This window comes from Oikopleura dioica, chromosome 2 (genome assembly GCF_907165135.1).
Source record: "Oikopleura dioica chromosome 2, OKI2018_I68_1.0, whole genome shotgun sequence".
Lineage (NCBI taxonomy): Eukaryota > Metazoa > Chordata > Appendicularia > Copelata > Oikopleuridae > Oikopleura > Oikopleura dioica.
Window position 1 is genome coordinate 3,125,496 of NC_137292.1, and position 27,841 is coordinate 3,153,336.

The 27,841-nt window shown below is 41.5% G+C and overlaps 10 protein-coding genes across 10 annotated transcripts; 4 read left to right on the forward strand and 6 right to left on the reverse strand.

Moving 5' to 3' along the window:
* Positions 1 to 516: 516 nt before the first annotated feature.
* On the forward strand, positions 517 to 6,330 carry LOC145697658 (phospholipid-transporting ATPase ABCA3-like). Its single transcript, XM_081774875.1, has 10 exons — positions 517 to 938; positions 991 to 1,424; positions 2,123 to 2,869; positions 3,005 to 3,098; positions 3,259 to 3,332; positions 3,461 to 4,148; positions 4,497 to 5,294; positions 5,343 to 5,561; positions 5,703 to 5,857; positions 5,905 to 6,330. The coding sequence occupies exons 1-10, from the start codon at positions 746 to 748 to the stop codon at positions 6,328 to 6,330; spliced, it is 3,828 nt and encodes a 1,275-aa protein (XP_081631001.1). The 5' UTR covers positions 517 to 745.
* A 143-nt stretch (positions 6,331 to 6,473) lies between these two features.
* Positions 6,474 to 9,552, forward strand: LOC145696615 (dynamin-1-like). Its single transcript, XM_081773684.1, has 10 exons — positions 6,474 to 7,823; positions 7,868 to 7,957; positions 8,002 to 8,176; positions 8,219 to 8,384; positions 8,431 to 8,545; positions 8,594 to 8,677; positions 8,720 to 8,869; positions 8,917 to 9,000; positions 9,048 to 9,209; positions 9,251 to 9,552. Exons 1-10 carry the CDS (start codon positions 6,480 to 6,482, stop codon positions 9,527 to 9,529), a joined length of 2,649 nt encoding a protein of 882 aa, XP_081629810.1. The 5' UTR covers positions 6,474 to 6,479; the 3' UTR covers positions 9,530 to 9,552.
* A 26-nt stretch (positions 9,553 to 9,578) lies between these two features.
* LOC145697660 (carbonyl reductase [NADPH] 1-like) lies at positions 9,579 to 10,572 on the reverse strand. The gene is made up of 4 exons (XM_081774876.1): positions 10,073 to 10,572; positions 9,906 to 10,033; positions 9,717 to 9,862; positions 9,579 to 9,677 (listed from the first exon to the last, which is right to left on the reverse strand). Exons 1-4 carry the CDS (start codon positions 10,546 to 10,548, stop codon positions 9,579 to 9,581), a joined length of 849 nt encoding a protein of 282 aa, XP_081631002.1. The 5' UTR covers positions 10,549 to 10,572.
* A 639-nt stretch (positions 10,573 to 11,211) lies between these two features.
* Positions 11,212 to 13,271, forward strand: LOC145697161 (uncharacterized). The gene is made up of 5 exons (XM_081774321.1): positions 11,212 to 11,470; positions 11,518 to 11,775; positions 11,817 to 12,231; positions 12,274 to 12,425; positions 12,469 to 13,271. Exons 3-5 carry the CDS (start codon positions 11,937 to 11,939, stop codon positions 13,231 to 13,233), a joined length of 1,212 nt encoding a protein of 403 aa, XP_081630447.1. The 5' UTR covers positions 11,212 to 11,470; positions 11,518 to 11,775; positions 11,817 to 11,936; the 3' UTR covers positions 13,234 to 13,271.
* A 3,998-nt stretch (positions 13,272 to 17,269) lies between these two features.
* LOC145699877 (uncharacterized) lies at positions 17,270 to 17,766 on the forward strand. Its single transcript, XM_081777127.1, has 3 exons — positions 17,270 to 17,404; positions 17,447 to 17,509; positions 17,552 to 17,766. Exons 1-3 carry the CDS (start codon positions 17,308 to 17,310, stop codon positions 17,737 to 17,739), a joined length of 348 nt encoding a protein of 115 aa, XP_081633253.1. The 5' UTR covers positions 17,270 to 17,307; the 3' UTR covers positions 17,740 to 17,766.
* A 43-nt stretch (positions 17,767 to 17,809) lies between these two features.
* On the reverse strand, positions 17,810 to 19,161 carry LOC145699596 (calcium channel flower-like). Its single transcript, XM_081776874.1, has 4 exons — positions 18,986 to 19,161; positions 18,169 to 18,323; positions 17,992 to 18,127; positions 17,810 to 17,951 (listed from the first exon to the last, which is right to left on the reverse strand). Exons 1-4 carry the CDS (start codon positions 19,068 to 19,070, stop codon positions 17,878 to 17,880), a joined length of 450 nt encoding a protein of 149 aa, XP_081633000.1. The 5' UTR covers positions 19,071 to 19,161; the 3' UTR covers positions 17,810 to 17,877.
* Positions 19,162 to 19,278: 117 nt separating this feature from the next.
* LOC145699106 (uncharacterized) lies at positions 19,279 to 20,561 on the reverse strand. The gene is made up of 6 exons (XM_081776354.1): positions 20,431 to 20,561; positions 20,088 to 20,392; positions 19,957 to 20,040; positions 19,744 to 19,893; positions 19,628 to 19,696; positions 19,279 to 19,588 (listed from the first exon to the last, which is right to left on the reverse strand). The coding sequence occupies exons 1-6, from the start codon at positions 20,505 to 20,507 to the stop codon at positions 19,419 to 19,421; spliced, it is 855 nt and encodes a 284-aa protein (XP_081632480.1). The 5' UTR covers positions 20,508 to 20,561; the 3' UTR covers positions 19,279 to 19,418.
* A 667-nt stretch (positions 20,562 to 21,228) lies between these two features.
* Positions 21,229 to 22,318, reverse strand: LOC145699219 (protein monoglycylase TTLL8-like). The gene is made up of 5 exons (XM_081776481.1): positions 22,186 to 22,318; positions 21,967 to 22,145; positions 21,567 to 21,920; positions 21,347 to 21,506; positions 21,229 to 21,304 (listed from the first exon to the last, which is right to left on the reverse strand). The coding sequence occupies exons 2-5, from the start codon at positions 22,092 to 22,094 to the stop codon at positions 21,245 to 21,247; spliced, it is 702 nt and encodes a 233-aa protein (XP_081632607.1). The 5' UTR covers positions 22,095 to 22,145; positions 22,186 to 22,318; the 3' UTR covers positions 21,229 to 21,244.
* LOC145697661 (uncharacterized) lies at positions 22,296 to 23,247 on the reverse strand. The gene is made up of 5 exons (XM_081774877.1): positions 23,237 to 23,247; positions 23,033 to 23,111; positions 22,630 to 22,967; positions 22,461 to 22,591; positions 22,296 to 22,417 (listed from the first exon to the last, which is right to left on the reverse strand). The coding sequence occupies exons 1-5, from the start codon at positions 23,245 to 23,247 to the stop codon at positions 22,296 to 22,298; spliced, it is 681 nt and encodes a 226-aa protein (XP_081631003.1).
* Positions 23,248 to 24,993: 1,746 nt separating this feature from the next.
* Positions 24,994 to 27,666, reverse strand: LOC145697263 (uncharacterized). The gene is made up of 2 exons (XM_081774440.1): positions 27,455 to 27,666; positions 24,994 to 27,410 (listed from the first exon to the last, which is right to left on the reverse strand). The coding sequence occupies exons 1-2, from the start codon at positions 27,656 to 27,658 to the stop codon at positions 25,311 to 25,313; spliced, it is 2,304 nt and encodes a 767-aa protein (XP_081630566.1). The 5' UTR covers positions 27,659 to 27,666; the 3' UTR covers positions 24,994 to 25,310.
* Between the last annotated feature and the right edge of the window lie 175 nt (positions 27,667 to 27,841).

Below are 27,841 nucleotides of genomic sequence, written 5' to 3' on the forward strand. Positions count from 1 at the left end.
AGAGATAGCAAACTTGCTTTTGCAAATAAAAACTCAGACATGGCGCAAGTCTGAGGATAGCGCTACTGAGTAGCCGAGAAAGCAGACTCTTGGCAAAAGACGAAAAAAATGAGAGAAAAATCACACAACAGGGTTTCGTTTTGGCCCTTGTTGACGATTTTCGCATTGGAAAAATGGCGATCGCCCAAATCATCAGTAAGGGTTCAAAATTAAGAAAAAAAAATCAGAAAGTTCAATTTATATTTTTAGACAATTAAGCTTCTTCTCTGATAAAGCAATACTTAATATCTAATTTATGGTCCCAAAAATATTCGTATCATTTTAATCTTTATCGGCTTCAATCATCGGTCACAGGTTTTTCTGAAGAAAAATGCTAGTCAAACAGTTCAATCGGGTTCGTAATTTTACTCGTTTGTGAAAGCGCCCGAGGACAACCGAGCCCCACAAATGGGGACTTTCCACAATTCGAATTCCTTTCCCTGTACAGTAGAAATTCTGGAGTTTGAACTCATCAAAAGTCCTCACAGTCCTGATCCCTTCAATCATTGGCCTTCTACTCGTAATCGCCCGTCAATCAGTTCCATCAAAAGAAAACCGGAACCTTGAGTTTCAGCCCTTTCGCCCAAACAACCTTTTTGCCCGACGATTCAAAGATGCCAACGACTTCGAAATTCTGTACACTCCGAAGACCGAGTTAACCGAAAACATCATTCATTTGCTATCAAAAGATCTTGAGGAGAATCTGATGGAATACGACTGGTTCGGTAATCCTGTTCAAAACGGCACGACCTTCACCCCAGTTGACTTTCCCGACGAGCAGTCTATGAGAGCGCATGTATCAGAAGTTGATACTGATCTTGCCAAGATATTTGTCGGCGTTTCCTTTGATTCCTTGGGAACTGATGGATTGGAATTTACGGTTCACACCATTCCAACTGGTAAGTTCGCATTTTCTCAACCTAGAAGAGCTTATGTAACCCCCATCCATAGCTGATGCAAGAGGAATGCCAGTGAAAGGCCTGTGGAACGGCTGGCTCACTCAACGAAGCTCTCCCTCAGTACTCGGAAAATCCTTCGGAAACTCGCTGTTTTCTGAATCTGCTGATGGCGCAAACCAAATTTACTACACTGAGGGATTCCTTGCTGTCCAATCTTCCATCAACCAGAACTATCTGAAGCTTACCACGGACATTCCACCCGAAAACGTCGAATTTCTACAGCAAGAAAGCAGAACTGTCTCGAGCGATCGATTCCATGGAGTGATGCAGCAACAGCTTCCGCTCATGTTCCTCCTCTCCCTGGCCCATTTCATGCAGCAGACCGTCCATTGCTTTTCTTCGCATCGGGAAAGTAACAGGCTCAAGTACTTGAAGATGCTCGGCATTTCAACACATACGATCATGGCGGCCTATTTTAGGATCAAAGTTTGAACTTTGTCTTTATTTATTGGCCATAAGCGGTAGTTACCTTCGCTGACCCTTGACGTGAACCATATGTAGTTTACTATTGATGTAAAATTGCCACAACAATAACATAGCTTCTACGAGAAAAACCGGAGCATAATAATGCGTAACCAAAAATATGAAACTACTTCAACTTTGAAAAAGCGCAACGATCGTGATGTATGCACTCGCAACGGGGCTTCTGGCGACCATGCTTACTGCTGACATCAGCAAAAATGGAGCAGTACTTGAACACGTTGGATTTTCAGCTGTCTTTGGGCTTCTTCTTTGCTACGGATGCTCAGTTCTCAGGAGAGGGACCAATTTTCGAATTGAATCGACTCAAGCTGAAAGTTCAAAATTCGAACCCTTGTCAGTTTATGTCAATTCATTTCGAAACTATTCAAGAATTCGGCGTCCGCTGCATCTGCTGCTTCTGCCATAATCTTTTTCCTCTCTATCCCGCATGGCTACATTTTTACGTCGTGGAAAGATATGCATATTCTGGTCAAGGAACCCGGTTGAACTTTGTCCTATAAGAAACGGTCTAGAGTCGTGGAATGCGCTGCTTATCAATCTGCGGTTGTAAGAACATGATTTCAGCAAAACGCCGGGCCCATGAGGGAATTTCGTAATTTTTAATGCTCGTTCGGGATCGTTTTTTTCAACCAGGGAAAAAGTCTCTTCTCGCCCTGAATCCGCCTGTTTTACTCGCTCTTGGTTGCGACATCATCTGCCACTTTGAAAAGCTTAATCTTCCCCTCTCCATCTTTCGAAATCTTACCCGCGAAGTTTCAAGGGATGACCCGATTGCGCTGACGGACATTTACAACTTACTTCTTTTGAATATGCTCTTCTACATGGCAATCACGTGGTTGGTCGACACGACCAAAGATGAACGAAATCGGGTTTTGTCGATGACGATCGAAAATCGCCGGGAGAAACAAAAATGCAGCTCCGAATGGGGCTTCAAAGTCGAGAAAGTAACGAAGATTTTCGACGAGAAAGATGATCAGTGCGCGTTGAAAGATATTTCCTTCTCCACCCCATCTCGTGGTGTCACAGCGCTGATTGGTACTAACGGAGCAGGAAAATCAACAACAATGAAGCTTCTCGCTGGTTTTTTGTCCCCAACTCGAGGAGAAGTCCACGACGCTGGTTTAGAAGTCGGCTATTGTCCTCAATACAACGTCACGTGGCCTGGACTGACTGTCAAAGAACACTTCATCTACTTCAACCAGCTTTCCAACGCCAAAGGAAAAGTCGAGCCAGAAGGAATCGCTGAAGATGTCCAGCTTAAAGAAAAACTCAACTCTAAGCCCGATGAGCTTTCCGGAGGAATGCTGAGAAAGCTCACTTTTGGAATTGCCATGTCTTCGAAGCCAAAGCGAATTTTGCTCGATGAGCCGACTTCTGGACTTGATCCGGTTTCGAGATTGGAGCTTTGGGAAATTGTGAAGAATCTCGGACAGAACACAGGAGCGGATTTATTTTGAAAAAAAGCCCCCAAATTTGATAATTTAAGACCTAATTTCAGCAAAGATAAAGCACTTGCTGATAAGCAAATAAAATCCGACTTAGCGGTTTTGCTGACGACCCACTACATGGACGAAGTTGATGAACTCGCCAAAGAGGTCATTATCCTAAAACAAGGCCAAGGAAATGGTCAGTCTTTTTTCTCTCAAAGACGTCGCAATAAAAAGATTAATCATAAATATCCCACCGGGGCATTACTTTCTCAAAGCGCGGACTGAGCTCACCTTCTGACACGCGCTATAGTAAAAATGATTCAATTAATTAAAGCTGACCAAATTGAAAGTCATAAACAAGGGTAGGTATCAAGATGTCAGCTGCTCATTTGGGCGGATCACAAGTTTCTCTTTCGACAAGGCAACGGGTTATAATTATTACCGGGCAATAAATCAGATAATTTAATCTTCTCAGCGTTTATTCTTGATCAAGGCTTTTACGTATGAAGACTTCTGTACGAATTATATGCATTTTAACCCAAAAATAAGACAGAAAAAACGAATTTAGGATCATTAGAGTCGTCACTTTCCTCCTTTGGCACATTCAAATCAGAAGGAAACAGCATTATCTTTACACTAGAAGACCCGAAAAACACCAAGAAAATTATCCAAAAGCTGAAGAACCTCAAAAAAGATGACAAAATTTCCAACGTGCGACCAATTTCTCCATCCTTATCCGACTTATTCGCGACGAACAATGACTTTGAGACCACAAATCATCAAGAACTCTACTCGAAGATCAAGAAAATCACGAGTGAACCATTAACTTCTCCTTTTTCAAAATTCCTCCGTTCGGTTCAAAAGTGTTTGATTCTCGCAATCCGGGAGATCAAAATCCTCGCCCTTCAGCTAGTCATTCCTTGCGCGATGGTCATTGCCACGGTCAATCAGCTGGGAACCACGACTGATCGCCTCGACCAACCGAAGATCTTTTTCTCCGATGTTTTGAAAGAATTGTCGATGAACCCGGCACAAATTATGCAAAACAAAACGAAATTACTTTTCCCCGGCGAGCATTACCACGGCGCACCTGCAGCATTATTTTGGCAGCAGAAAAAGGTGTTCGAAGAAATGATGAACAACACTTTTTCAGTCGCGCATGCACCGTTTCATGTTCATCCAACAAACAATCCCGTGGCAAAAGGACCTGGCTTGTATTTTGCTGGGGTTACGCTAGGTTCGTCCATTATTACGTCAAGTTTTCAGAGAATTTTAAGTCAAGAGGGTTCGGACGAAAGTAACTCGGTAAAAGGATATCGCTTCGTTATCTTAAGTGCCACTTCATAAGTTGTATAAACTAAAAATTGCGTTAGTAAGTTACCTACTTTGACGACTATTTTTGATGAAAAAAGATATTTTTTCTTAGCATCGATAGTTTTTTCTTTTAAAATTGCGATAAAACTACAACAATTACTGCTGAAAAGGCTTAATGCAACCGGTCTAGAGTTACGTAACTTGATTTTGAACCAAGTTACCCGTCGGAGCAATATTCTCGTAAATAATTCAATAATACCTTCTTTTCTAGTGTACAATTGCATCATTGGCCTGATGATGACCGTTGCTCCGTTTGGCATGAATGCCGTCTCCGAACGCGTCTCCGGCTTCAAGTTCATGCAAGAACTCGTTGGTCTTCCGAGAAAAATCTTCTGGGCTGGGCATTATTTCATCACCATTGCTAAATTTGGAATCCTTCTCTTCTTGACGATGCTTCTTACAAGTTTCTTCACTGATAGCCATGAAGATTTAGACATGCTCAGTGAGAACTTTGGAGCGCTGATGATGCTTCTCTTTGGCTTTATTCTAGCGCATACGCCGATAAGCTTCATTATTGGGCGATTTTCTAGCGATTCAGCGAAATACGTCGGCGACCACTGCAATTTCAATGTTCTAGTGACGATGTTCACCTTTTTGACTGTCTTGACGATTCGTCTTTTTGATGACAAAAATCTGAGCAACAATCTCAACCACCTGTTCATGCTGATTCCAAGCCATAATTTTGCGATGGGCCTTTTCGATCTCTACGTGAATGAAAATCTCAGAAGATTTTGCGTCGGAGACTTTCCTGAATACGGACCAAGACAAGTCTGCGAAGCGGGATTAGTCGATATTGCAGAGGACATCTGGAGCTTCGAGTATTTGGCCGTGGGAAAATACGTTGCGATGCAGTTTTTGCTGATTCCGATCTATTTTGGAATCCTTGCTTTTCTTGAATGGCCGAAAAAGGTGGAAATGAAGGAAGAAAGGGAAGATTCGAATTCATTGAAAATCGAAAAATTGAGGAAAGGGGACATTTTAAAATATGCTTCGATGGAAATCAGAAAAGGTAACTTTCCTAAAGAGCGGTGAACCCTGCTGACTTTTTGCATTTTAGGAAACACCATGTGTTTGCTTGGGCCAAACGGAGCAGGGAAGACGACCCTTGTGAAGATACTCTGTGGACTTAAGGATTTCGATAGTGGCTCCATTTCCGTTTCCGGCAGATCTTTTACTCCCAAGAACATCGCCGTATGTCCTCAATTCGATAGTTTGATGGACAAATTGACTGCAAATGAAACCTTGGCGATCTTGTGCTACTCGAGGGGAATTTACGGTAAGTGGTCAAATAAGGGCAACTCTATAAAAACTTTTACGATTTTTGATGATGTTTGATTTCCGGCTAATCGCTTTGAATTAATTTTATTATACCGGGCCCGGTCAAGAATAATCACGGTCAATTACAAAATTATCTCAGAACTGGAAGTGATCGATTATGCTCTTGATCTTCTGGGAATCGGAAAATTCAAAGACTACCAGACGAAGAATCTCTCTGGAGGAACAAAGAGGAAGTTGTCAGTCGCCTGTACGCTTATCAACGACCCCGACGTTTTCATTCTCGATGAACCTACAGTAAGATACAATCAATGCGATTTTATGCTTCATCCTTTTTTTTATAGTGCGGCTTGGATCCTAGCTCACGAGTTCAAATGAAAAAGATCTACGAAGTCCTCCAGAATGACAATAAAATAGTTCTCGTCGCGACACACACGATCGAAGAATGCATGGCACTTCGAGCTGGAGTAACATTTCTCAGCAAAGGCGAAGTGAAATTTCAGAGCTCCGATGTCTCTTCTTCCCTGGCTCAGTTTGATCAGAAGATCTCCATTCTCGCGAAGTCACTGCCAGATGAAATCAAAGATTTCTGTCAATTCCGCAGAGAGATCAAACTGACAAAGAAAGACAGTCGATTCATTTTAGAATCACCTTCGAATCTATCTCTTGAACTCTGGGAAATCCTTGATGATTTACAAAGTAAGCAAAAAATCGAGCACTATGAGTTCTCAAGCCCAGATCTTCAAAAACTGTTCCTCAATGTTCTTTAATAAATTTCTTGTCTTTTTTATCAAATCGTCATTTTCTTGTCGCTCTCTTTTCTTTATGTTTGCTTTATCGAAAAGGCGCGAACTCGTTTTTCCCCTTTCTTCGTAAATCTGCTCTTTTCTCTTCAAAAAAGAGAGAGAAAGACGAGAAAATGGCAGACCCCGGAAATGAGGGGATGGAGAAAATGATCCCTCTGATCAACAAACTGCAAGATGCGTTTCAGCAAACAGGGCAAGCACTTGACATTGATCTCCCCCAAATCGCAGTTGTTGGAAGTCAATCTGCAGGAAAATCATCAGTTTTGGAAAACTTTGTTGGAAAAGATTTCCTCCCTCGTGGCTCTGGAATTGTCACGCGACGGCCGCTAGTGCTCCAGCTGATTAACAGTCCGCAAGGGGAGTGGGCAGAGTTTTATCATGCAAAAGGGAAGAAATTCACGAGTTTTGACGATGTACGACAGGAGATTGAAGACGAGACTGACAGAATGACCGGGTCGAACAAGGGAATTTCTGCCATCCCAATCAACCTGACAGTCTATTCTCCGAATGTTCTCAACCTCACGCTTGTTGATTTGCCCGGAATGACGCGAGTTCCAGTTGGTGATCAGCCAAAAGACATCGAGCAGCAAATTCGAGACATGCTTTACCAATTTATTACCCGAGATTCATGTCTTATCCTCGCTGTGTCTCCCGCAAATTCAGATTTGGCCAACTCCGATGCGATGAAAATCGCCAAAGAAGTCGACCCGGAAGGGCTGAGAACAATCGGAGTCATCACGAAACTAGATCTGATGGATCAAGGAACCGATGCAAAGGAAATTCTTGAAAACCGTCTGCTCCCTCTTCGCCGAGGATTCGTCGGTGTCGTCAATAGAAGTCAGAAAGACATTGATGGTAAAAAGGATATCAAAGCCGCGATGCAGAATGAGCGTAAATTCTTCATGACCCACGCTTCTTATCGACACATGGCGGATAGAATGGGCACACCTTATCTTCAGAAGGTCTTGAATCAGCAGCTTACTAATCATATTCGTGAAACACTACCAACTCTGAAGCAGAATCTTCAAAAACAGCTTCTCTCCATGGAAAAGGACGTGGCAAAGTACAAAGGCTTCCAAAATAACGATAAAGGCCGCCGGACAAAAACAATGCTTCAAATGGTCAATCAGTTCTCTACCAACTTCCAGCAAGCAATTGAAGGTTCAGGAGTTACAGTATCTACAGACAGCCTCACGGTTGGAGCGAAAATCAACAAACTCTTCCATGAACGCCTCCCAATTCAAATTGCCGAACGAAAGATCGAGGAAAAATCGCTGAGGAGAGAGATCAAAGTTGTTATTCAGAATACAAGAGGAGTCCGCAGCGGCTTGTTTACTCCAGACATGGCCTTTGAACGAATCGTGAAAGAGAGGATTGAGGAGCTTTTGACAGCGCCACTGAATTTGGTCGATAATGTTACGAATGAGATTCTAGAGAGCTCAAAGCTGTGCTCTCAGGTAACGAAAGATTTCGAAGCAATAGCAATCAATGATATCTTTAGCATATGGCTTCGTTTCCGATGCTTCACCAAGAAGTGGAAAGAATCGTAAACGAGCATATCCGAGAAAAAGAAAGCGACTGCAGAACCCAGGTTTTAAGAGATTTTTTTCAATGATTGATTGAGTTTATTTTTAGGTCGAGCTGCAAATTAACTTTGAGCTTGCGTATATCAACACTAATCATGAAGACTTCATCGGTTTTCACAACGCATCTTCGTCCGAGAAGAGCAAGAAGAAGACCGGAATGAATCAGGTCATTCGACGGGGATATATGAGCATTGACACTGGAGGAGGGATTAAAAAAATGAAAGGCAAATTTTAATTCATAAAAATATCTTTTGAGTCTTTTTTAGGCAATCAATACTGGTTTGTTTTGAATGCTGAAAGTTTCAGCTGGTTCAAAAGTGATGCTGAGCAAGACAAGAAATACATGATCCCGATGACTGACGATCTTAAAGTTAAATCAGAGAAAAATGAGAGCATGTTCGGCAATACTACCATCAAATTTACCCTTTTCAGGTGACCCAAAGTGCTGTTACAAGAGACAAACAAGGTTTTTTTCTAGCAATGAGCGAAAGAATATTTACCAAAACAGCACCAAACTTGATATGATTGTTGGATCTGATGAGGAGCTTGAATCTTGGAAAGCAGCTTTTCTAAGAGCCGGGGTTTATCCTGAGGTAAGATCGACGGAATCCCGGGAGAAAATCGATTTGATGCATTTTTAGTCCCAAAGTACTGTAAGTACTGTTCAAGACGATGATGATATGGACGGAACAATAACTGGGGCAGATCCTCAGCTAGAACGACAGGTTCTGAAAGAATATGAACTTTTCTTTTTACTATCTTTCAAGGTCGAGCAAATCAGAAATCTTGTCGACTCTTACATGCAGATTATCATGAGAACACTGAAAGACATGACTCCTAAACTGATTATGCATTTGCTTGTCAATGAAACCAAAAACTTTATCGCCGACGAGCTCCTTGCATGTCTCTATCAACAGGTAGTCTTTTATCTTTCTGTAATACCATTTTTCATAAATTTTTTTAGTGCGACATGTCTGCTCTCACAGAAGAATCTCCTGCAGAGGCTGAAAGACGAGACGAGCTCTTGAAACTTCATGCGTCTCTCAAAGTAAGTTTCCTGAGTAAATACTATTTAAGAATTCTTTCAATTTTTAGGAAGCGATGAAAATCATTAATGACTTCACCGCAAATACCCAGTATCAAGCTCCACCACCACCAGTCGACAACTCCTGGATGGCGAGCTCAAAATCATCTCCTGCTCCTAAACCTGCTGTCCAGCGGCAGGCATCAAAACCATCACCAAAAGCCCCACCTAAGGTACTTTTTGTCAAAAACCCTAAATTCTACTCCAATTTTAGCCTCCAGCTCAGAAAGCCCGTCCGCGAGCAGCGCCAGTTCCACCAAAAGCAGCCCCTCAGATGACGCCACAACAACAGCAGCAAACGATGCAGCCGATGATTCCCCAACAGCAACCGATGATGCAACAACAGCCCATGATGCAGCCCATGAACATGCAAATGCCAACGATGCAACAAGCCCAACAAGGGCTAAGCATGATGAATACGATGAGTTCGATGATGGGGCAAACTCAACAGAATCAGCAAAATAGCTCAAATCCACTTGATTTCTTTAAATAGACATTTATTTCTGGAAATATATAAAAATCCCAGTCATTATTGAAGGAAATTAAGCATCAATGAGCATTTTTCCATTCGGCTGAGATCTTCCTGGAGCGATGAAGCAAAGAGAAAGGACTGATTCAGCCCCATCCCTGGCAGTTTTCGGCTATGATTCTATGTTTTTCTATAATTCATCCATCCTAACCTTTTCGCAAGGAACCCCAGCAGTCATATCAGTATCGCAGAATCCAGGGCAAGCGGAATTTATCAGAACATTTTTGCCCTCAGAAGCCGCTTTTTCACCGTAAAGCCGAACGAGATTGTTAACCAGTAGCTTCGACATGTCGTAAGCTTAAAAGAAAAGTTCAGTTTTTAGTTGTATTTCTCCGAATACCAGTCATTGGCGTTTGCTCTGGACTTGGCCAACCATCAGCTTGAGCCTGAGATGGGTTTTTCTGATCTTCGATAAATCTCTTTGCAATAATATCCAATTCGTCAAAAGTTGTTTTTGCAAGTGTAGTTCTAAAGAATTATTAATGGATAAGGGGATCAGAAACTTACGAAAATAGCTTTTGTCCATAATCAAAGACATAATTTCCCTCGAAAACGTTTGGATTCGGATTCAAATTGAGCATTCCTCTAAGTCCAAAGACGCTGGAAAGGCATACGATTCGAGCTTCCTCGCAAGCAAGAGGAAACAGTGATTTTAGAGCAGAGGAAATTCCGAAATAATTGACATCGATGGTCGTTTTGATACTCTCAAATGATTTGTCATTCCCTTCTGGCGCCACACCCGCGTTCAAAACCAAAATATCATAAGAAGACGGTCCCATCTTCTCTGCAAAACTCAGCACACTCTCTTCGCTGGTTATATTTAGCTTTTCGACTTGCAATTTTTCACCGTTCTCTATTTTCGGGAATTTCTCCGGGTTTCTCGCTGTCGCGACAACTTTTTGAACATCTTTCTCTTCAATCAAAAGTTTGACGCATTCGAGCCCGATTCCGCGATTTCCGCCGACGACAATTGCAGTTTTCATTTTTTGAAACTCAACTTCGAGCAATTCAAAGAATTCAAAAATCGATGGGCGAAATGAAAGATAAACAGAAAATCGGCGTTTGCCATACATTGAAGCTGACTTACGTAATCATCTACATAAAATAATCGTAAAAACTTGATTTCATTTATTCAGAGAGGTAGAATAGTGGGGAAAATCGTTGATGTCAATTGTTGCTCTTCTAGGGCTTTCTCTAGAATCACGCTGAATTCTTGCTCCTTCAAAGATTCTTTCATCATCGAAAAAAGTGCTTTAGCGTGGAGTCGCTGGAAAAGCAGAATCGTAAAAAGCTCAAAACGCATCGTTCTGGAACTTGACTTTGAGAAGTGAGAAAAAATAGCAAGGTTGAAAAATTGCGATTACATCGTTTTATGCATCAAATTCAATTGCAAATGCCAGGAAGAAGGGCAATTATCTAAGGGTCGAAAGAGGTTTGCTTCAAGTTCAAATTGGCCATCTTGTTGTCCTGGTGAAATTTGCTCCGCTACAGTTTATCGTGGATCAGGAGGTCAAGCTCAAGAATAAACGGTTGATCGAGCGGTGGTTGATCTACTACGGCATTAAAGTAATCCGAGAGTTCAAGAAATTCGCTCCGTATAAACGTCGAAGATCGTGAACTCTTCCTCAAAATCAAATTTCTCAAAAATGAAATTCTTTTTTATTTTCATAATTTTTGTTTTTGGGGAAAGAGAAGTACGGGCAGACGATTTCTACGATTGTGGATTTTTGACTGAGTTTAATGAAGACTTAAAAACTGTAGAGATTTCATCTCCTGTCGATCCTCTTTCTGCTGTTAGTAACTCGAGCTTGGGAACATATCCAAGAAATGCATATTGCGAATGGATTTTTCTCGATCAATGTGCTGATGGATTTCATATTCAAACTTTGCGATTCGACATCAACGGTACTTTTTCTTCAAAAAATATAATGTATAAATAAAATTTTTCTCAGGCGCTCGGTACTGCCAGGATGATAAGCTTCACATATCAAATGCTCATCGATCCTTCAACAGTACATTCTGCAATCAAGATTTCGAGTACGATTACGATGGCAAGATCACTCTCGCAAGTTTGTTGAACGAGACAGTTGGTGGGAATTTGGAGGCATTGGATGCTCCAATCTTTGTTCCGGGGGATCAACTTAAAATTGTCTTTGAAAGTGATCATTGGGGAGAGATGAACGAAGGCTTTCATCTTCTTGTAACCCCCGGTATTGAAAAAATCTAGAAGCTTTCTTATAAAAATTAATAGAAAGAAAAGATGTGGATTGCAAACATGCTGAGATCGAACCTGTTTGCGTTTGGCCGTATAAAGAGGGTGACGAACAGATTTTCGAACGAAAAAATATAAAGGAATCTACATTTTTCAGACATGATAACGGAAAGAATAATATTTATTCTGCTCGTTAATCGTTCGTTTCCCTCTTTAGATGATGAGTCTGTAATAATGGAAGCGTGGAATATCGGTTCTCAAGACAAATTCACCCCGTATTCCATTTTCTCGGATATTTTTGAAAAAGAAGATGGCGTCGATGATCTTCATTTTCGACGCGGTTGCGCTGAAAGATGTCGAGATACTCCTGGTTGCTTCAAATTCAAGTTCAATGGACCAAACACTTGCCAGCTTCGCGGACACAAAATTGATAACCGAGATTATGAAAGCTTCGGTAATCAAATTTTTAAGTCATCAAAAGTAAAAATGAATCTAGCTCTTACCGGTAAAGACTGCTCAGAACCGCCGCAACTTCTTTGGAGAGACTTCAAAACTGAGTCAATTGTTTACTGCTTATTTTATCACGCCGGAGACGCGAACAAATTCAAAAATAAGCTGATCAAGAACAACGGTGTTTTTCTTAAATGGGTAAGCCTCAAAGAAGTCGTGATGATTTCAACAAAATTTTCAGAATGTTTCGGATGCAGGAAAAAGAAGAAGAATGTCAAAAAAGTGGACCTTTGAAGTCGCAACTGATAGGGAATCCTCGAAAGGAACTTGGTACAAATTTGAATCCGTCGTTTATTACCGCACATATCTCGTCGGAATCGAATCTAGCGCCAGCGAAAGACAGAAAAAGCAAGGAATGGACGAAGCCGAGCAACTATTTTTTCTCACCACTCAAGTCATTCAAAATTTCATCGATAATCTTTGGATCGGATCGAAGACTGAAGTTCTCAAAACTGAGGTTCCAAAATTAACAGTAGATGAACTTTCGCATTTTCCCGACAAATTGGATCTGGTCGAAAATTCGCCAAGCGAAGAAATGATCAACTCATTCTCCAAACTCGAAGATATCTTTAAAACGAAACCAGAAAAAGAAAAGAACAAGAAGAAAGCAAAGAAAATGGAGCAATTCAAAAAAATCATTGATAAATTTTCCTGGATGTTCGAGAACTCGTCTTCTCCTTGCGAAAACTCAGCCTTATCTGTTTTCGGGACAAAAGAATGGAAATCGCCGAAAATCAGCACTGAAAACATTTGTGAAAGCTTCGTCGCCTTGATGGACTCAACTGTGGCTTTTTACGATAATCATGTTTGCTTGGATCAAATTAATTTTGACAGAAAATCGAAACGAAGAAACAAAAACATCAAGTCTGATGTGAAAAGATCAAAGAAAATTTTCAATCGATTTCTCGAAACTCTTGAATGCACTGAACGATTGTCTATCAACTAAAATCGTCAAATATTCTCACTTTTCCCCATTATCATATCTGTCAGACTATATAATAAATAAATCCTGAATTTTATTAAAGAAAATTCAATTGTGACCTCTTGGAATCAGGTCGTAAGCGTTTATTCTGCGCTCATCGTGGAAAAATACCCAGAGCACCTTAGATGACGTAAGTTCACCAAAAAATGATGACATCGGTAAAAGGCCGAGCCGGTTTTAAGAAGCCGGAACGAATCGGGCTGAAATATCATGGAAACGTACTATAATGATGTCACTCTCTGCTCCCCGCCCTATAAAAAGAGAATGAACTTTCAGCAAAAATCATTCTAGCTTAACTGAATATCAGCTAACTAGGCAAAGAAAAATGAAAGTTTCTCCGTTTGTAGCCATTTTCGCCAACTCAAGCAACGCCGATTTCTTCAAGTTTTGGGGAGACGCCGATGTCTTCGCCTACCAAGTACGCGAATCATTTCCAAGACCTGGCCTCGGAAGGCGATTTTTGAAAAAATACGATGAGGTGCAACAAATCGTGAGATATTTCCAACTCGCTGGAGTATGCGAGTCTTCAATAACTTCTCCAACGCACGAGCCAGCCCAGAACTTCGACGCTGTTTTTGACAGCCGAGCCAGCCCATCTACGAATATTGAAGCTCTCGCCAATCTTCTAGAGCGGTGGATAGAGTCGTACGCTTGTGTGGACGATTCGGGCGCTGATGATTACGAAGCAGTCCAACAATCTCTTCTCGAGATGAGAAAAATCGCCAAGAAACCCGCGAATCAAGACCAAGATGTTTCTTATCATATTTCTGAAGAGAAAATGACCTACAATCAAGCTCTGGCCTACTGTTTCGCGCACGACATGTGGCTTGCCGACCCTCAGAACTGGGAAGAACAAAGCGAAGTTATTGAGAACATGACGATCAGCAATTATGTCTGGTTCGATTCATGGAAAGCGCGTGAAAACGAGTGTTGGGTTCAAAAATACTTCTCCGCCTCTGGGCCAGGTGGTGTCGTCAAAGAGGGTCTCTGGGCTGGAGCAGTAGACTGTAACGACAAGAACTATGCAATTTGCCAGAGCGGGCAGATTCGCGTAACAGCAACTACCACAACTACAACTACGACTACTAAGACTTCTACAACTACGACCACTGAGCCTCCACCTGTAAGTTTACATATTCAGAATATGATATTCTGTATTTTTGAATTTTTCCTAAGGAAGTTTTCAGAAAATCTGTGTCGAGTTCCGAAATATTGGTACTATGCAAGTGCTTTTCGCAACCGCCCAGGAAAGATGCCAAGAAATAGGGGGTGATGTATCTTTTTTCAAAAGCGAAGAAGAGCTCACAGCCTACCACGCTGCTAAAAACGGCCGACGCGAGTGGCTCGGAATCGAACGTAAAAATGGAAACCAATGGTTTCGCATGGACGGCTTTGAGAGCACTGTATACAACTGGAACGATGGTGAGCCTAATGACGCCCACAGCGATGAAAACTGCATCGAAAGCTTCGGATGGGAGAAGTGGAACGATATCTCATGCGATCATCATCGTCTCTTCTCTTGTCGAATCGAAACAACTGTTCCTTTCAATCAAGAATGCTAAAAAACTCTTCTGAAGTAATTTTAATAAATGAAATTTCTGAAAAACTCTTTTTTTTTTCATCACTCAAGTCATTCAAAATTTCATCGAAAATCTTTGGATCGGATCGAAGACTGAAGTTCTCAAAACTGAAGTGCCAAAATTAACAGTTGACGAACTTTCGCATTTTCCCGACAAATCGGATCTGGTCAAGAGTTCTCCAAGCGAACAGATGATCAACTCATTCTCCGAACTCGAGGATATCTTTCAAACGAAAATAGAAAAAGAAAAGAACAAGAAAAAAGCAAAGAAAATGAAGCAATTCAAAAAAATCATTGAAAAATTTTCCTGGATGTTCGAAAACTCTTTTTATCCTTGCGAAAACTCAGCTTCGCCTGTTTTTGGGTCAAAAGAATGGAAATCGCCAAAATTCAGCAATGAGAACCTTTGTGGAAGCTTCGTCGCCTTGATGGACTCAACTATGGCTTTTTACGATAATCATGTCTGCTTGGATCAAATTAATTTCGACAGAAAATCGAAACGAAGAAACAAAAACATCAAGTCTGATGTGAAAAAATCAAAGAAAATTTTCAATCGCTTTCTCGAAACTCTTGAGTGCTCTGAGCGATTGTCTATCAATAATTAAAAATCCTGAAATATTCTCACTGTTTTTCATATTTATTATCATATCTGTCAGACTATATAATAAATAAATCCTGAATTTGATTGAAAATAATTTGATTCTGACCTCTTGGAATCAGGTCGTAAGCGTTTATTCTGCGTTCATCGTGGAAAAATACTCAAAGCACCTTAGATGACGTAAGTTCACCAAAATATGATGACATCGCGGTAAAGGGCCGAGCCGGTTTTACGGAGCTTAAAAAACGAATCGCGCTGAAATAACAGCGAAACGTACTATTATGATGTCGCTCTCTGATCCCCGCCTTATAAAATGAAAATGAACTTTTTGAAAAAATCATTTTAGCTCAACTGAATATCAGCTAACTAGTCAAAGAAAAATGAAAGTTTCTCCTTTTGCAGCCATTTTCGCCAGCTCAACCAGCGCGGGTTTCTTCGAATTTTGGGGAGAAGCCAATCTCTTCGCCTATCAAGTACGCGAATCTCTTCCAAGACCTGGCCTCGGAAGGCGATTTTTGGAAAAATACGATGAGGTGAAACAAGTCGTGAGATTTTTCCAATTCGAGGGAAATTGCGAGTCAACGATTACTTCTCCAACTCACGAGCCAGCCCAGAGCTTCGCTGCTATTTTTGACAGCCGAGCCAGCCCATCTACGAATATTGAAGCTCTCGTCAATCGTCTAGAGTGGTGGATAGAGTCATACGCTTGCGTAGACGATTCGAGCGCTGATGATTACGAGGCAGTCCAACAATCTCTTCTCGAGATGAAAAAGATCGCCAAGAAGCCCGTCAATCAAGACCAAGATGTTTCTTATCATATTTCTGATGAGAAAATGTCCTACAATCAAGCTCGAGCCTACTGTTTCGCCAACGACATGTGGCTTGCCGACCCTCAGAACTGGGAAGAACAAAGCGAAATTATTGATAACATGACGATCAACAATTACGTCTGGTTCGATTCATGGAAAGCGCGTGAAAACGAGTGCTGGGTTCAACAATACTTCACCGCTTCTGGGCCAGGTGGGTTCGTCAAAGAGGGTCTCTGGGCCGGAGCAGTAGACTGTGACAACAAGAACTATGCGATTTGCCAAAGCGGGCAGATTCGCGTAACAGCAACTACCACAACCACTACCACAACAACAGCTACTTCTACTACGACAACAGAACCACCACCCGTAAGCATACTCTACATTTACCAAATCATCATTTCCACATTTAGAAAACCTGTGTCGAGTTCCGAATAATGAATCCATCAGTTTCGTTTTGGAGCGCTGAGGAAATTTGTGAAAGACAAGGAGGCCACGTTTCATTTTTTAAAAACGAAAGAGAGCTCGAAATCTACAAGGCTGCGAGAAATGGTCGAAAAGAGTGGCTCGGAATTATTCGACAAAATGAAGATCAATGGTTTTCCATGGATGGTAATGATTACCCTGTTTTCGATTGGAGAGACGGCGAACCGAATGATAACAACGGTATCGAAGATTGCGTCGAGACAGACAACAGAGGATGGAATGATAAACGATGCGATGTTAATAATTTGTTCTCCTGCCGAATCGAAACAACCGTTCCTTTCGATCAAGACTGCTGAGAAGCTCTTTTGCAATGATTTTAATAAATGACATTTCTAACCGGAACTTATTTTCTTTCTTCGCTCATATTCTTGAATAGTTCTTAGAAGCGTATTCAAAATGGCATTCACATTCTTTCGAAAACCGGATTAGTTTCGCAACCGCGGTGACATTAGGTCGGATCCTTCAAAACAAAAAATGACAGTTGCAGAGCTATAAATAGAGCTCCATCAAAAGATTGTCCGATTTTTTCCGATTTTTTTCCTTGTCTGGAAATACTCTAGAAAGGAATAATGAAAGCCATCTTTGCTGGATTGATACTTTTTGCTGTCGAAACTGCGGCAAAGAGAGAATTCACGGCTTTCCAACTTGCTGTTCGTCAAGAGAGAAGTACCTTTATATAAGCCAAACTGATTCAATAAAAAAATTAAGGGGAAACTGCCAAGACAATGATCTGCGACGGCGTTCCCGTGTTCGATGAAAACATCGACAATGGTGAGTTCCGTCTCTGTTTTCGAAAATAAACTGAAAAACAAGGCCTACTTTGGCACTGCAAGAAAATGCCCCGCGTCAAACACATGGAGCGCGGCTGGTGCCGACCTCGCTGCGCGGCTCGGAAAACTAGCCGCACTGGTCCGAAGCGAATAAGATGCGACAAAGAACTTGGATGGGTGAATAAGGCCGACAATTCGATCATTTCACCCAGCGATATTTTCTGCTCCTAAAATTCAACTTTTCTACTGCCATTAAAATTCAAGACAAAACGTTTTTTCATTTTTGATTTTTATTACAATGATAGATTGATACTTTTACTTGGCAAAAGAACAGTAATTATAAGATACCTACAGACATCGCAATCTCTTTCAAAAAAGGGCTCCACCAGTATTTCGTTTGTGTTGGAATGACCCTATGCCGTACAGAACTCCGCCCCCGCCGACTGAAAAATTCAATAAAAGTGTTCAGAAAACCCGTCTTACGCATAAACATTGAGACCAAATTTCCGATTCCAAAGCACATCGCAACAAAAAAGATCGCCAGTCCGACGTAAAGCAATGCTCGAAGCCACCATCTCATTTTCGAAGCAATCCAGAGAGCTGCTTTCAGCGGTTTCGACTGAAGATATGTTAAAGACTGAAAAAAAACAGAAAAACAACCTGAGAATTTTTGAAGAGAAAAGTAACTTCGATGACAAAAATCAATATGGCCGAAACAACTTGCGAAACACCGCCAATGATGCAAGGAATGAAATTTGCGAGTGACAAAAAGCACCAAATTGCAGAGATTCCAACACCAACTGCTCCAGCAAGTGCTAAAATATTCTTGACTTATATGATTTTAACAGATAGTCAGAAAATAAGTCATGCTGTTTAAAAATTAAACTTCAAATGCTTATTTGCATTACGTTGTTGTTGTTGCTTTGTTTTGTCACGACTTGTTGCTGATAACGTAGAATCTATTTATTATCATTAAACGTCTGCTTGCCAGTCCTTGCTGGATAATTTTCAATTCAGCAATTTGTAAACTTGTTCGAATCGCACTTGAGATAGGCCTGCGCTCGCATTTTGATCCTTTATTAGCAGAGTATAAGTCGTAATTTTAAATATTTTTTTTTGAAATCATGAAATATATTGAAATTCATGAAGAGAGCGATTCCCAAGAAAAAGGATTTGTCGCAATCAGAGTGTCCGAAAATCAGAGGAGAGAGAATGAAAAGACAGACGCAATAGAACTTGTGATTTTTCTTTCCGTTCTAGCGATCGGTAAATTGATTGACACTTAAAACATTAAAAAATAATTTATTTAGCTATTCTTGGTATGATGATTTATCTTTTGATAGAAAATGATGCAGTTGCGTGAGATCATCCGAAGTGATGAAAAATTCGAAGAAAAAATTTTTCATATTAGTATAATTACTGTCATTTTAAAACATAATAAACGAGCCAGACAAAATAGAAGACGAAGATAACTTACAGAGTCCTTTAGCACCCCATTTGACAAGCCAAGGAACTTGGGGTTCTCCGGCATCAGAAGATTCTTGATTTTCTGGGTCTACCATTTTTTCTCACTTTATCCTTTTCTTTTTTTTATAAAAATGTGGATTTCTCTGCGAGTTTGCGTTTCTCACGTTGAAGAGGAAAAAACCAGGATCGGTTTGCTATTTGAGCAATTTGACTAATACTAGCTGGGTGAATCAATACAGGGGCAAACACAGAATCGATTGCTTCAAATAGGAAGATGACGTAAAGGAACGAATTGGTTATAATAATAATTTATTAGCGGCTTTGAGAAGATTCAAGCAGTTGAATCTTCGCATGGAATTTTTCGCTGAGAAGGGCGATATCTCCTGTGAGATGTTGGCACATGTATTTCGTTAGCACGGGTTCTTCTAGTCCAGCTAGATCTCTTATTTCGGCATTACAGTGATTTTTGTATTGTTAAAAAACTTGATAAAAGACCGAATCCTATAAATTCCCACAAACAGAAGATCTTCAAGCGTCAACTCCGGCCAGCGAAGAGACTTTTCTTTTTCGTGAATTTTCATGAAGGTGCCCGCGGGCGCAGAATAACAAGCTCCTAAGGCGGGTGGAAAGAGGATGGTAAAAATCACTTTACCTGAACAATAAGTAGGAAACATGTTGATTTTTGGCCATTCTTTTTCATCAATCAACCATTTTCCTTTTACTAAAAAAGTGAGTTTGAAAGAGCTCAATTCTTATGGGATGACTTACGGACAGGAAGAGTGTTCTGAAGTTTTGAGAAGCCACAATTGATGGAATCCGGAACTCGCTCAATTTCTGGATCGTAAAAAGTATCTTGGTCAATAAGTAAGATTTCTTGCTCAGGGTGATGCCCGAAACAGGTGTTAACGAATTCATATGCTTTACTTGAGCTCAAGAATTTGTATTTCTGGAAGGGTATCGACAAGTTATCTGAGCTCTTTCCTGATGCAGTCTTCTTTGCCAGATTTTTATAGGTATCATTGTAGGTTCCGAAAATGATGTCTTCTGGGTTTTCTCCGACCAAGTCTTAAAAACGCCCTTACAAGTCGATTCTTTCAAATCTTCCCTTTTACCTGGAACAAAGTCATCCTCTTCATGCTTCTTTCCGACCAGAAATCGAATTTGGTGACCAATTCTTTTTGCATAATTTCTCCAGAGATATCTCACAGACGAACTTTCAAAAGAACTTTTCACCAAAATCAGGGGATTTTCCGATCGCTCCGGGCAGGACAAAAAGCTCCCAAGAAATCTGTTCTCAGAGTCTGAGTCTGCTGCTCGCGGATGAGCAAATTTCGCCGGAATTTTCGGATAGCAAGTTGGATTGTCGAGCGACGGGAAGAAGAGGCATTCTCTGCGGCGGTAATCGAGCGAAAAATAGCTTTCAAATGATTTAATTATCCTTAAATATTCACTTACAAAACAATTCCAGCGGAATAAAAAAGACCGATCAGAAGAACTATTCGTTTGGCGATTCCATTCGTTCGAGGGAACATTTTTCTCTTTTGTAATTGCGCTTCATTTTATATCATCTCCCGACTCTGCATTCTAGAAAAAAAAATCATCGTTATTTGCGAAAATTTATTAGATAGAGAATGTCATTCCTAGACCACTGTAAAGTTGTTGCCCTGCTTTTTTATATAAAGTGGATATTTTTTATCAAGTATTGACGTTCTTAACACTTGACTTTCTCTCTGTGCCTCTCAGACTCAGTTCTCTTTCTTTTGTCTAGCTGTTTGTACTTAGCCAGGGCCCAAGGCTGCTGGATTCAGTATTGATCCCTTTTGAACTTGACCTTTGTCCTAATTTGAGACTGGAGCAAATTGAAAGCCTTAAACCTAATTAAGATTCGTCAGCATCTCTTGTCATATTCCCAAAATCAGAGCGCCAAATGGAAAGCATCAATTTTAACAACTTCTCTCTCTTATGTCCTTCGTAAGGAGCTTAACTTCATCAATAAAAAAGAAGGATAAGGACAAGTTCATTCAATTCCTCTCTCAAGTTTTCAACCTACCTGCCATAGAATGCTCTGGAGGAAAAAAAAAAGCGCCAGGGGCACTTTAATCAAATTGCGAATAACGACAGCCTTTGAGGGATCAACCACTTCCTTTTGTCCCTTCGATTCAAGGATTTGCGTTTGAGAATTCTTTTCTTTTTAAAAATTTATGTAGGAGACGAAATAGGAATTAGGAGTCGATAGGAAAATCTAACATTTATTGACAGTTATTCTTATTTACAGCTGAATAAAATTTCCAATCGAAGCAGTTTTGTCTTTTTCCCGGTCAATGAGGATCTTGGTTTTAAAAATGTTATTTTAGCTTTTAAAAGTCTGTACCTTTATAGTGTCTGAAGCGATTCCATCAAAGATGTTCTTTTGGGTTCTTGTGTTTTGAGAAGGGTCTGGTGATTTGTTGATTTCAAGGAGGAAAACGTTGTTTTGTTTGTCGATCATGAAATCGGCGCCGAAGAACTCGAATGTGTTGGGTCTTTTTGGGCTTTGGAAGATCGAGGGGCGAGTCACCTGCTGATTGGGTTTGAAAGCCTTCCTGAGATACGAGTAATCCTCCAAGCTATCCCTCACCACCTCTCTTAGAACATCCTTCATCGCTGGGAAAATCCTCTCTCGCCAAACATCCTCTCCTTCGTTTTTCTCCAAAAGCCAGGTGCGAAACGTCTCATTTGACCAAATACAACTTGACGGGATAAACTCATGCGGTCCTTTTTGCGCGACCGATCTTAGCTTTGCCAAGCGCTGGCCGCTCATTTCCTCGAGCATCGACATTGACTGTTCTTCTTTGAGGAGTTCGATTTCGTGTTTGGTTCGTTTCAGGTTGCCGACTTGGATGGAGTGATTGGTAAGGTGAATGAATTCATCGAAATCGTCAAGAGAAAAGTGCTGTCCGGAAAATCTTAAGCATTTTTCTTTGCTTGGACAGCTGGATGACTCTTATTTACCTTAGATAACTTCCATCGTAGATATAGATATCTAGGTTTTCGTCTGTTCGATGCAGCATGAACCACTGCCGAATGTCAAATTTCCGCTTGTGGATCAACAAAGGTTTTTCGATGTATTTTTGAACCATGACCGGAAAGTATTCTTTGTCAGCATTGTCCGAGATTATATTTTCAATGTGCTTGCAAGACAGTTTTTGGGTGAAATCAACGAAGACCTACCTTGAGAACTTCTGAGCATTGATTGGTGACTTTGATCCCTCGACCGCGTGACGACAAGCAGGGCTTTGTCAGAGGCTAAACAGCTCGTAATCAACGCAATTAAACAGTGTTTAAACTAGTTCCGAACTTGCTCTGAATTTATAGCTGATATGAACTCCTTCCTTGACGATCCAAATATTTTCCTCTTCACAACTTTCTGAAGTCACATGTTTTTGAATCTCCTCGAGGTCGCCTTCAAGAAAATGATTATGTAATCGGGTCTTATTCGATTCAACCTGTCGAAATTTTGATGATCTTTCCGGTATATCGAGCATTGAGGAAGAATTTTTCGAGCTTTTTCCACTTTTTCGAGTCGGCATTGAAATTATCAAGCTGCGAAAGGGCAAATTTGATTTGATCATGAGACCTTCAAACTGTTAGAAATCTTCTTTTCAAAACAAGAACCTGTAGTTGATAGTGTAGTTCTCAGTTGTATAAAGCGCGAAGGATCTAAGCAGGCCCTTATAAACAGTTGTTTTGACGTTTTTCATTTGATCATCAGTTGTGTCTTCGGCTAGAACAGTTTCTTTGAAATATGGTGCGGAGGCCCCATATCGTTTTTGGATCGTTTCGGTTAGGTTTTGCTTATGAACGAATGTTGTTCCTTCTTCGAAATGATTTATAATGGTCGAAGATGAAAAGTTGTCGTAAGAGACGAGACCTTTCGAAACATCAACTGTTGCGAAAAATGCGATTTTCGGGTCCTCTGATTTCAGTCGGGCATCTTTTGAAAGGATGAACAACTCATAAGTCAGGAATTTTTGAGTTCTTCGGGAGTTGTCTCAAAGAACCGATCTAAGACAGAAACCTCAAGCTGTCGCCACCCCTTTCCTAGTGCATCCGTTGCCTCATCTACCGCGTGTTCAGTCATAGCAAGACTGTAATACCTAGGGAAAATCACTAATAATTCGACTTTTTTCTGGGCTTAGTAGGGTGGGCATATAATACAGTTTTAGAAAGCCCAGGAGCTGGAGATCATTTTGACTATTGATAGTGGGGGGTGATTTCGTACCCTGAGGGCATTTAGGTACCTCTGAAGTCCCGAAATCTGGCCAATTTCGGAAATGGGGATTTTCGAAGCCCTAACTAAGCTTTTGAAGGGCTGCCTACTAGCCCAGATTGTAGCTCATGCTCTGGCGGTCATTTTGAGCCCAAAAAAACCTGGGAGGGGGGTGGGTCTGGGGGGAGCTAGAGGCTCTTGAAGTTTGGGAACTAGTCAGGAATCGAGCACTTTTTCCCAAAAAGTTCATGATCTGTGTTACAAATGCCTTACAAAGACTATTTATAGATGTTTATTCATTTAAAAATGTTATAGATGTCATTTGGGGTCATCTTATCGGAGTTTTCTGAATTTCTCATAATCCTTGACCAAAAGTGACCTCAGATGACCCCAAATGACATCATTAACATTTTTAATGAATAAACATCTATAAATAGTCTTTGTAAGGCATTTGTAACACAGATCATGAACTTTTTGGGAAAAAGTGCTCGATTCCTGACTAGTTCCCAAACTTCAAGAGCCTCTAGCTCCCCCCAGACCCACCCCCCTCCCAGGTTTTTTTGGGCTCAAAATGACCGCCAGAGCATGAGCTACAATCTGGGCTAGTAGGCAGCCCTTCAAAAGCTTAGTTAGGGCTTCGAAAATCCCCATTTCCGAAATTGGCCAGATTTCGGGACTTCAGAGGTACCTAAATGCCCTCAGGGTACGAAATCACCCCCCACTATCAATAGTCAAAATGATCTCCAGCTCCTGGGCTTTCTAAAACTGTATTATATGCCCACCCTACTAAGCCCAGAAAAAAGTCGAATTATTAGTGATTTCCCCTAGTAATACCCCCTTTCTCGCCGAGAAATGTAGCTTTTCTTGGAGGCTTTCCGCTTTCGTGTGGCAGCTTTGTCGATCCATCCTCGTGATTCAAGCTCTTTTTCAAAAGGAAGACGACAGGTCCGTCGGTCGAAGATTTCGTTCTTATCTAGAGCATTTTCCAATCTTCTGTAGTACCCTTGTTCAGTGTTGCCTTACAAAAAGCTCAGAAAAAGAAAGGATAAAGATAATAAGGTTATTCTTATAGACATTTTGAACTTTGGCCTTTGACCTTCGAAGTAATCGCATCCTGAAAGAACGAGGCTCTAGAACTGATCCCAGGTGACTTCGAAGCCGAATTTCTCAGTGAATTGGATCTCCTCAGCTTCACTGAGTTCTCTCCATTCTTTTCAAATTCGACACTTCTGCTCAAGTCGAGTTTCCCGACACACCGGCCAACTGACGGTGTTCTTCGGCGCATCAGCTTGGTGCTGCCAGGATTGCTTTGGCGCTCGAACTCTTCATAGCGCTGCTCGATTTTTTCTTCGAAAATTTTGTCGTAAAAGCTTGCCAAGCCATCTGAAATGCATTTCTTATACTAGTATGAACTTCTCAAACTTACTGATAAGTGAAGATTTTTCCTTGTCCTTTTTCTTCCCTCCGACAAATTTTTTGAATCTCTCGAAAGAAGAACTCGTCACATTCATTTTTTTCGAACTTTTATGAAAGAGCTCTTTCTGATCGAGAAAAGTGCTAGCGACGTGGATTCAAAAGGGGTGTTTCTTGACTTGCGAGCTCTAACCTTTTAAGAGTTATTGCTGACTAGATGTTGCCACAACCTGCGGCTAAAGAAAGGTGGGACCACCAGGCTTAGCGAAGAAATATGGGCTACTCTTGTTAATTTTTCCTGCAGAAGATTTAGCTTGTCAATATTTTCAAAACTCTATTTTCAAGAAAAGGGCACATTTTGGAAATCATCAACAAATTTATTCAAAAAATGTGACATCAGTTAATACAGTCAGGCAACACGTAAAAAGACGCTTTTCCGCCCTACCAAGTAGAATTGTGCACTTCATATGTCAAGTCATTCTTCTCCTTTCATTGTTGGTACTGGGGACTGTTGTTTTTTTTTGACTGCATCATGATTGATGAGCCGTTTATGCGGGATTAAATACGAGATAAGGAAAACTACAAACTACGAAAAGATAAAGAAAAGGGGGCTGAATCGTTGTCATAAGAATTGCGTTTTGTCCGGTATCCAAAGTTGTAGAAGATGACTCATTTAAAACACCATAGCAAGGAGGACAGCATTGAGAGCAAAGAAAATCTGCGCAACTGAAGCTCCAGAATCAGTGGGAGTCTCTCCGGTGGGAGCTGCGGCGACAGCCTCAGTAAGATCATCAGAAGAAACACCAGCCGCTTTGTTGCATGATCCAGAGCTGCAGTACTCAGTGCTGGAGTAGACGTTGTTGAAGCCAGGCACGAGAGCGGATGCACCAGCGCGCTCACCCTTGTGGCAATCTCGCTTCATGTTGTAGACAGCTTCTCCATTGACAGTGTAGGAAGATTGGGTGGTGACACAAGAGGTGTAAGATAGATCTGGGCAGTTCTCGGCCTTTTCTGTAGACAAAACGGTGTAGCATTTGTCTTCTTTATTGGTGTTTCCGGGATCGGTTTCGCACTTGAAGCACTGCAGAAGTCGTGCTGTTTGAGTTTGAATCTCAAGGGTGGTCTCGTAGGCGGCGACGTTGCCATTGCAGAGAGTGCCATTAGAGTAGTCACAGACTCGGTTGGTAACTGCGACGCCATAGATATCCTCCGCAGCGGTGCTGCTGTCAATCATGAGTCCATCCTGATCACACCCTCGCTTGACGTACCAGTTGTATTGTGTAGCGGGGAGCTTGCCATTCACAACGCTTTGCTTGTACTTGTAGGCAGAGACAAAGCATCTACCGGTGCAAGAGCCGGAAGTTCCAGTAGCGGTAGTGGATGAATCCTGAGTTGGTGTGAAAGTCTGCCAGCAGAGAGCGTTGTCTTTGTCCTTGACTGAATCGTAAGTTGGCTCACCGGCGTTGACACCGGAAATAGTTTCGGAAAAGCTGCTCTCGCAAGAGAAGCAATCGAAAATTTGAGCGGTGGACACGGTGGATGCTCGGCCAGTGTTACCATTAGCAGTGGTCGATCGCTGATTTTGCTGCTTGATGTCAGTCCATCCCTGTGGAACAACATAAGGATCGGCAATACGTTGCTCGCCATCGGTAACGCCATCATCGGGATCAGGAGTGCATCCTCTTTTGGCAAAGTAAAAGTTTTCTGAGGCGTCTTCGCCAAGCTTGTACGCAGCACTGACAGATGAACAGCTCAAGGTTTTGCATCGGACGCGGCCAGTGGTTTTCGCATTTACGCAGTCGTTGGTATTATCAGTGTTACCAATTGGAGTGACGCATTGGAGACATTCAAGCTCATCAAAGATGCTGTTTGAATAAGAAGGAGCATCGGGCTTGCCAGATCCATCGGGAGAGCTAAACTGGACCGTAAGTGGTCGGATATCGTATTGAGTTGACGAAGTGGCGCTTCCACTTGTTAGCTGGAAAAAAGTTTGAGTAGAAACATCATTGTCCGGATACTTTGCATTATCTTTTGCTTTAGACGCAGAATTTGTGGCAGCGTAGAATCGAACATTCATCATTGCGTTGCTAATTGATCTTGTGTTACCGGTTAGAGCTTCACCGCTGTCTGTATTTGGCGTTGCGAGATCATCAGCGCCAACGCAGCCTCGCTCGATAACTATCCAATTTGAGGTTGTTACTCCTCTGGTATCCTTCGTTCCGTATTGGAAAGTCTTTGTGTAGCAAAGACCGGTTTCACTTGGAATACAGTATTTTTCAGGATTAAGACTTGCACTTGAGTCAGTTGCGAAAGTGTTCGAGCCGGATGGATTCCAGCATGGCATCGTTACCTCAGAAGCCTGTCCAGGATAGTTTGAAAATTCTTGAGAACCATGGCAGACAAGACAACGAGTTTCAGTCTGGACTTGAATGCTAGAAGTACTGACAGTAGGATCAGTAGCTTCGTCGTCAACAAAGTCATCTCGACCGTCCATTGCAAAGAATTGGGCTCCGTTTTCGTCAGTTCGGGCGGTGAACAAAACATTCTGACCCTTGTCAGATCCTGTCAGCTGGTACCCCTTGACACCGTCGTAGTGCTCGAGATCAACTCGGTTTCCATTGGCGATCTCTGACTCGGCGACCGTTCGACGAACACCATAGAAAACCTTGTTGTTCATGTCTTTTGCTTCAAACATGAAGAAAGTTGCGACACAATACTTCTCAACCTCATGTGAGTATCCGGGATAGCCATCGAGATTGGCAACAGGAGAAGCCTGAATATGTTACTCAAAACTTAAATATCAATCTTTAAACTTACGGTGTTTGCGTTGATACAAGGAATAGTACTCGAAGCATCAGCCAGCGCATCTCGGGCAGCATCTTCATTTGCGGCGACATTGATATACTCACAAACTAAGCAACCGTCGATACCTACGCCATTACCATCATCGAGTTGATAATGACCTTCAGTTTTTGAAAAAGCATAGGAAGAGCTTATTCCTAAAAGAGGAAGAAGCTTCATTTTGGCTGTTGTGCGATCAACTACGGAACTCGCTCGATTTTATACCGTCTCTGGTGGCCATGGTCACGAGCATGGAGACGGTTTCTAGCTGCAGTTTACTTTAACTGAAACGAGCAGATTCACGAACTTGAGCGCGTTCAATGCCAAAACTTTCATTGTTACTGTATCTAATTCTGCGAAAGA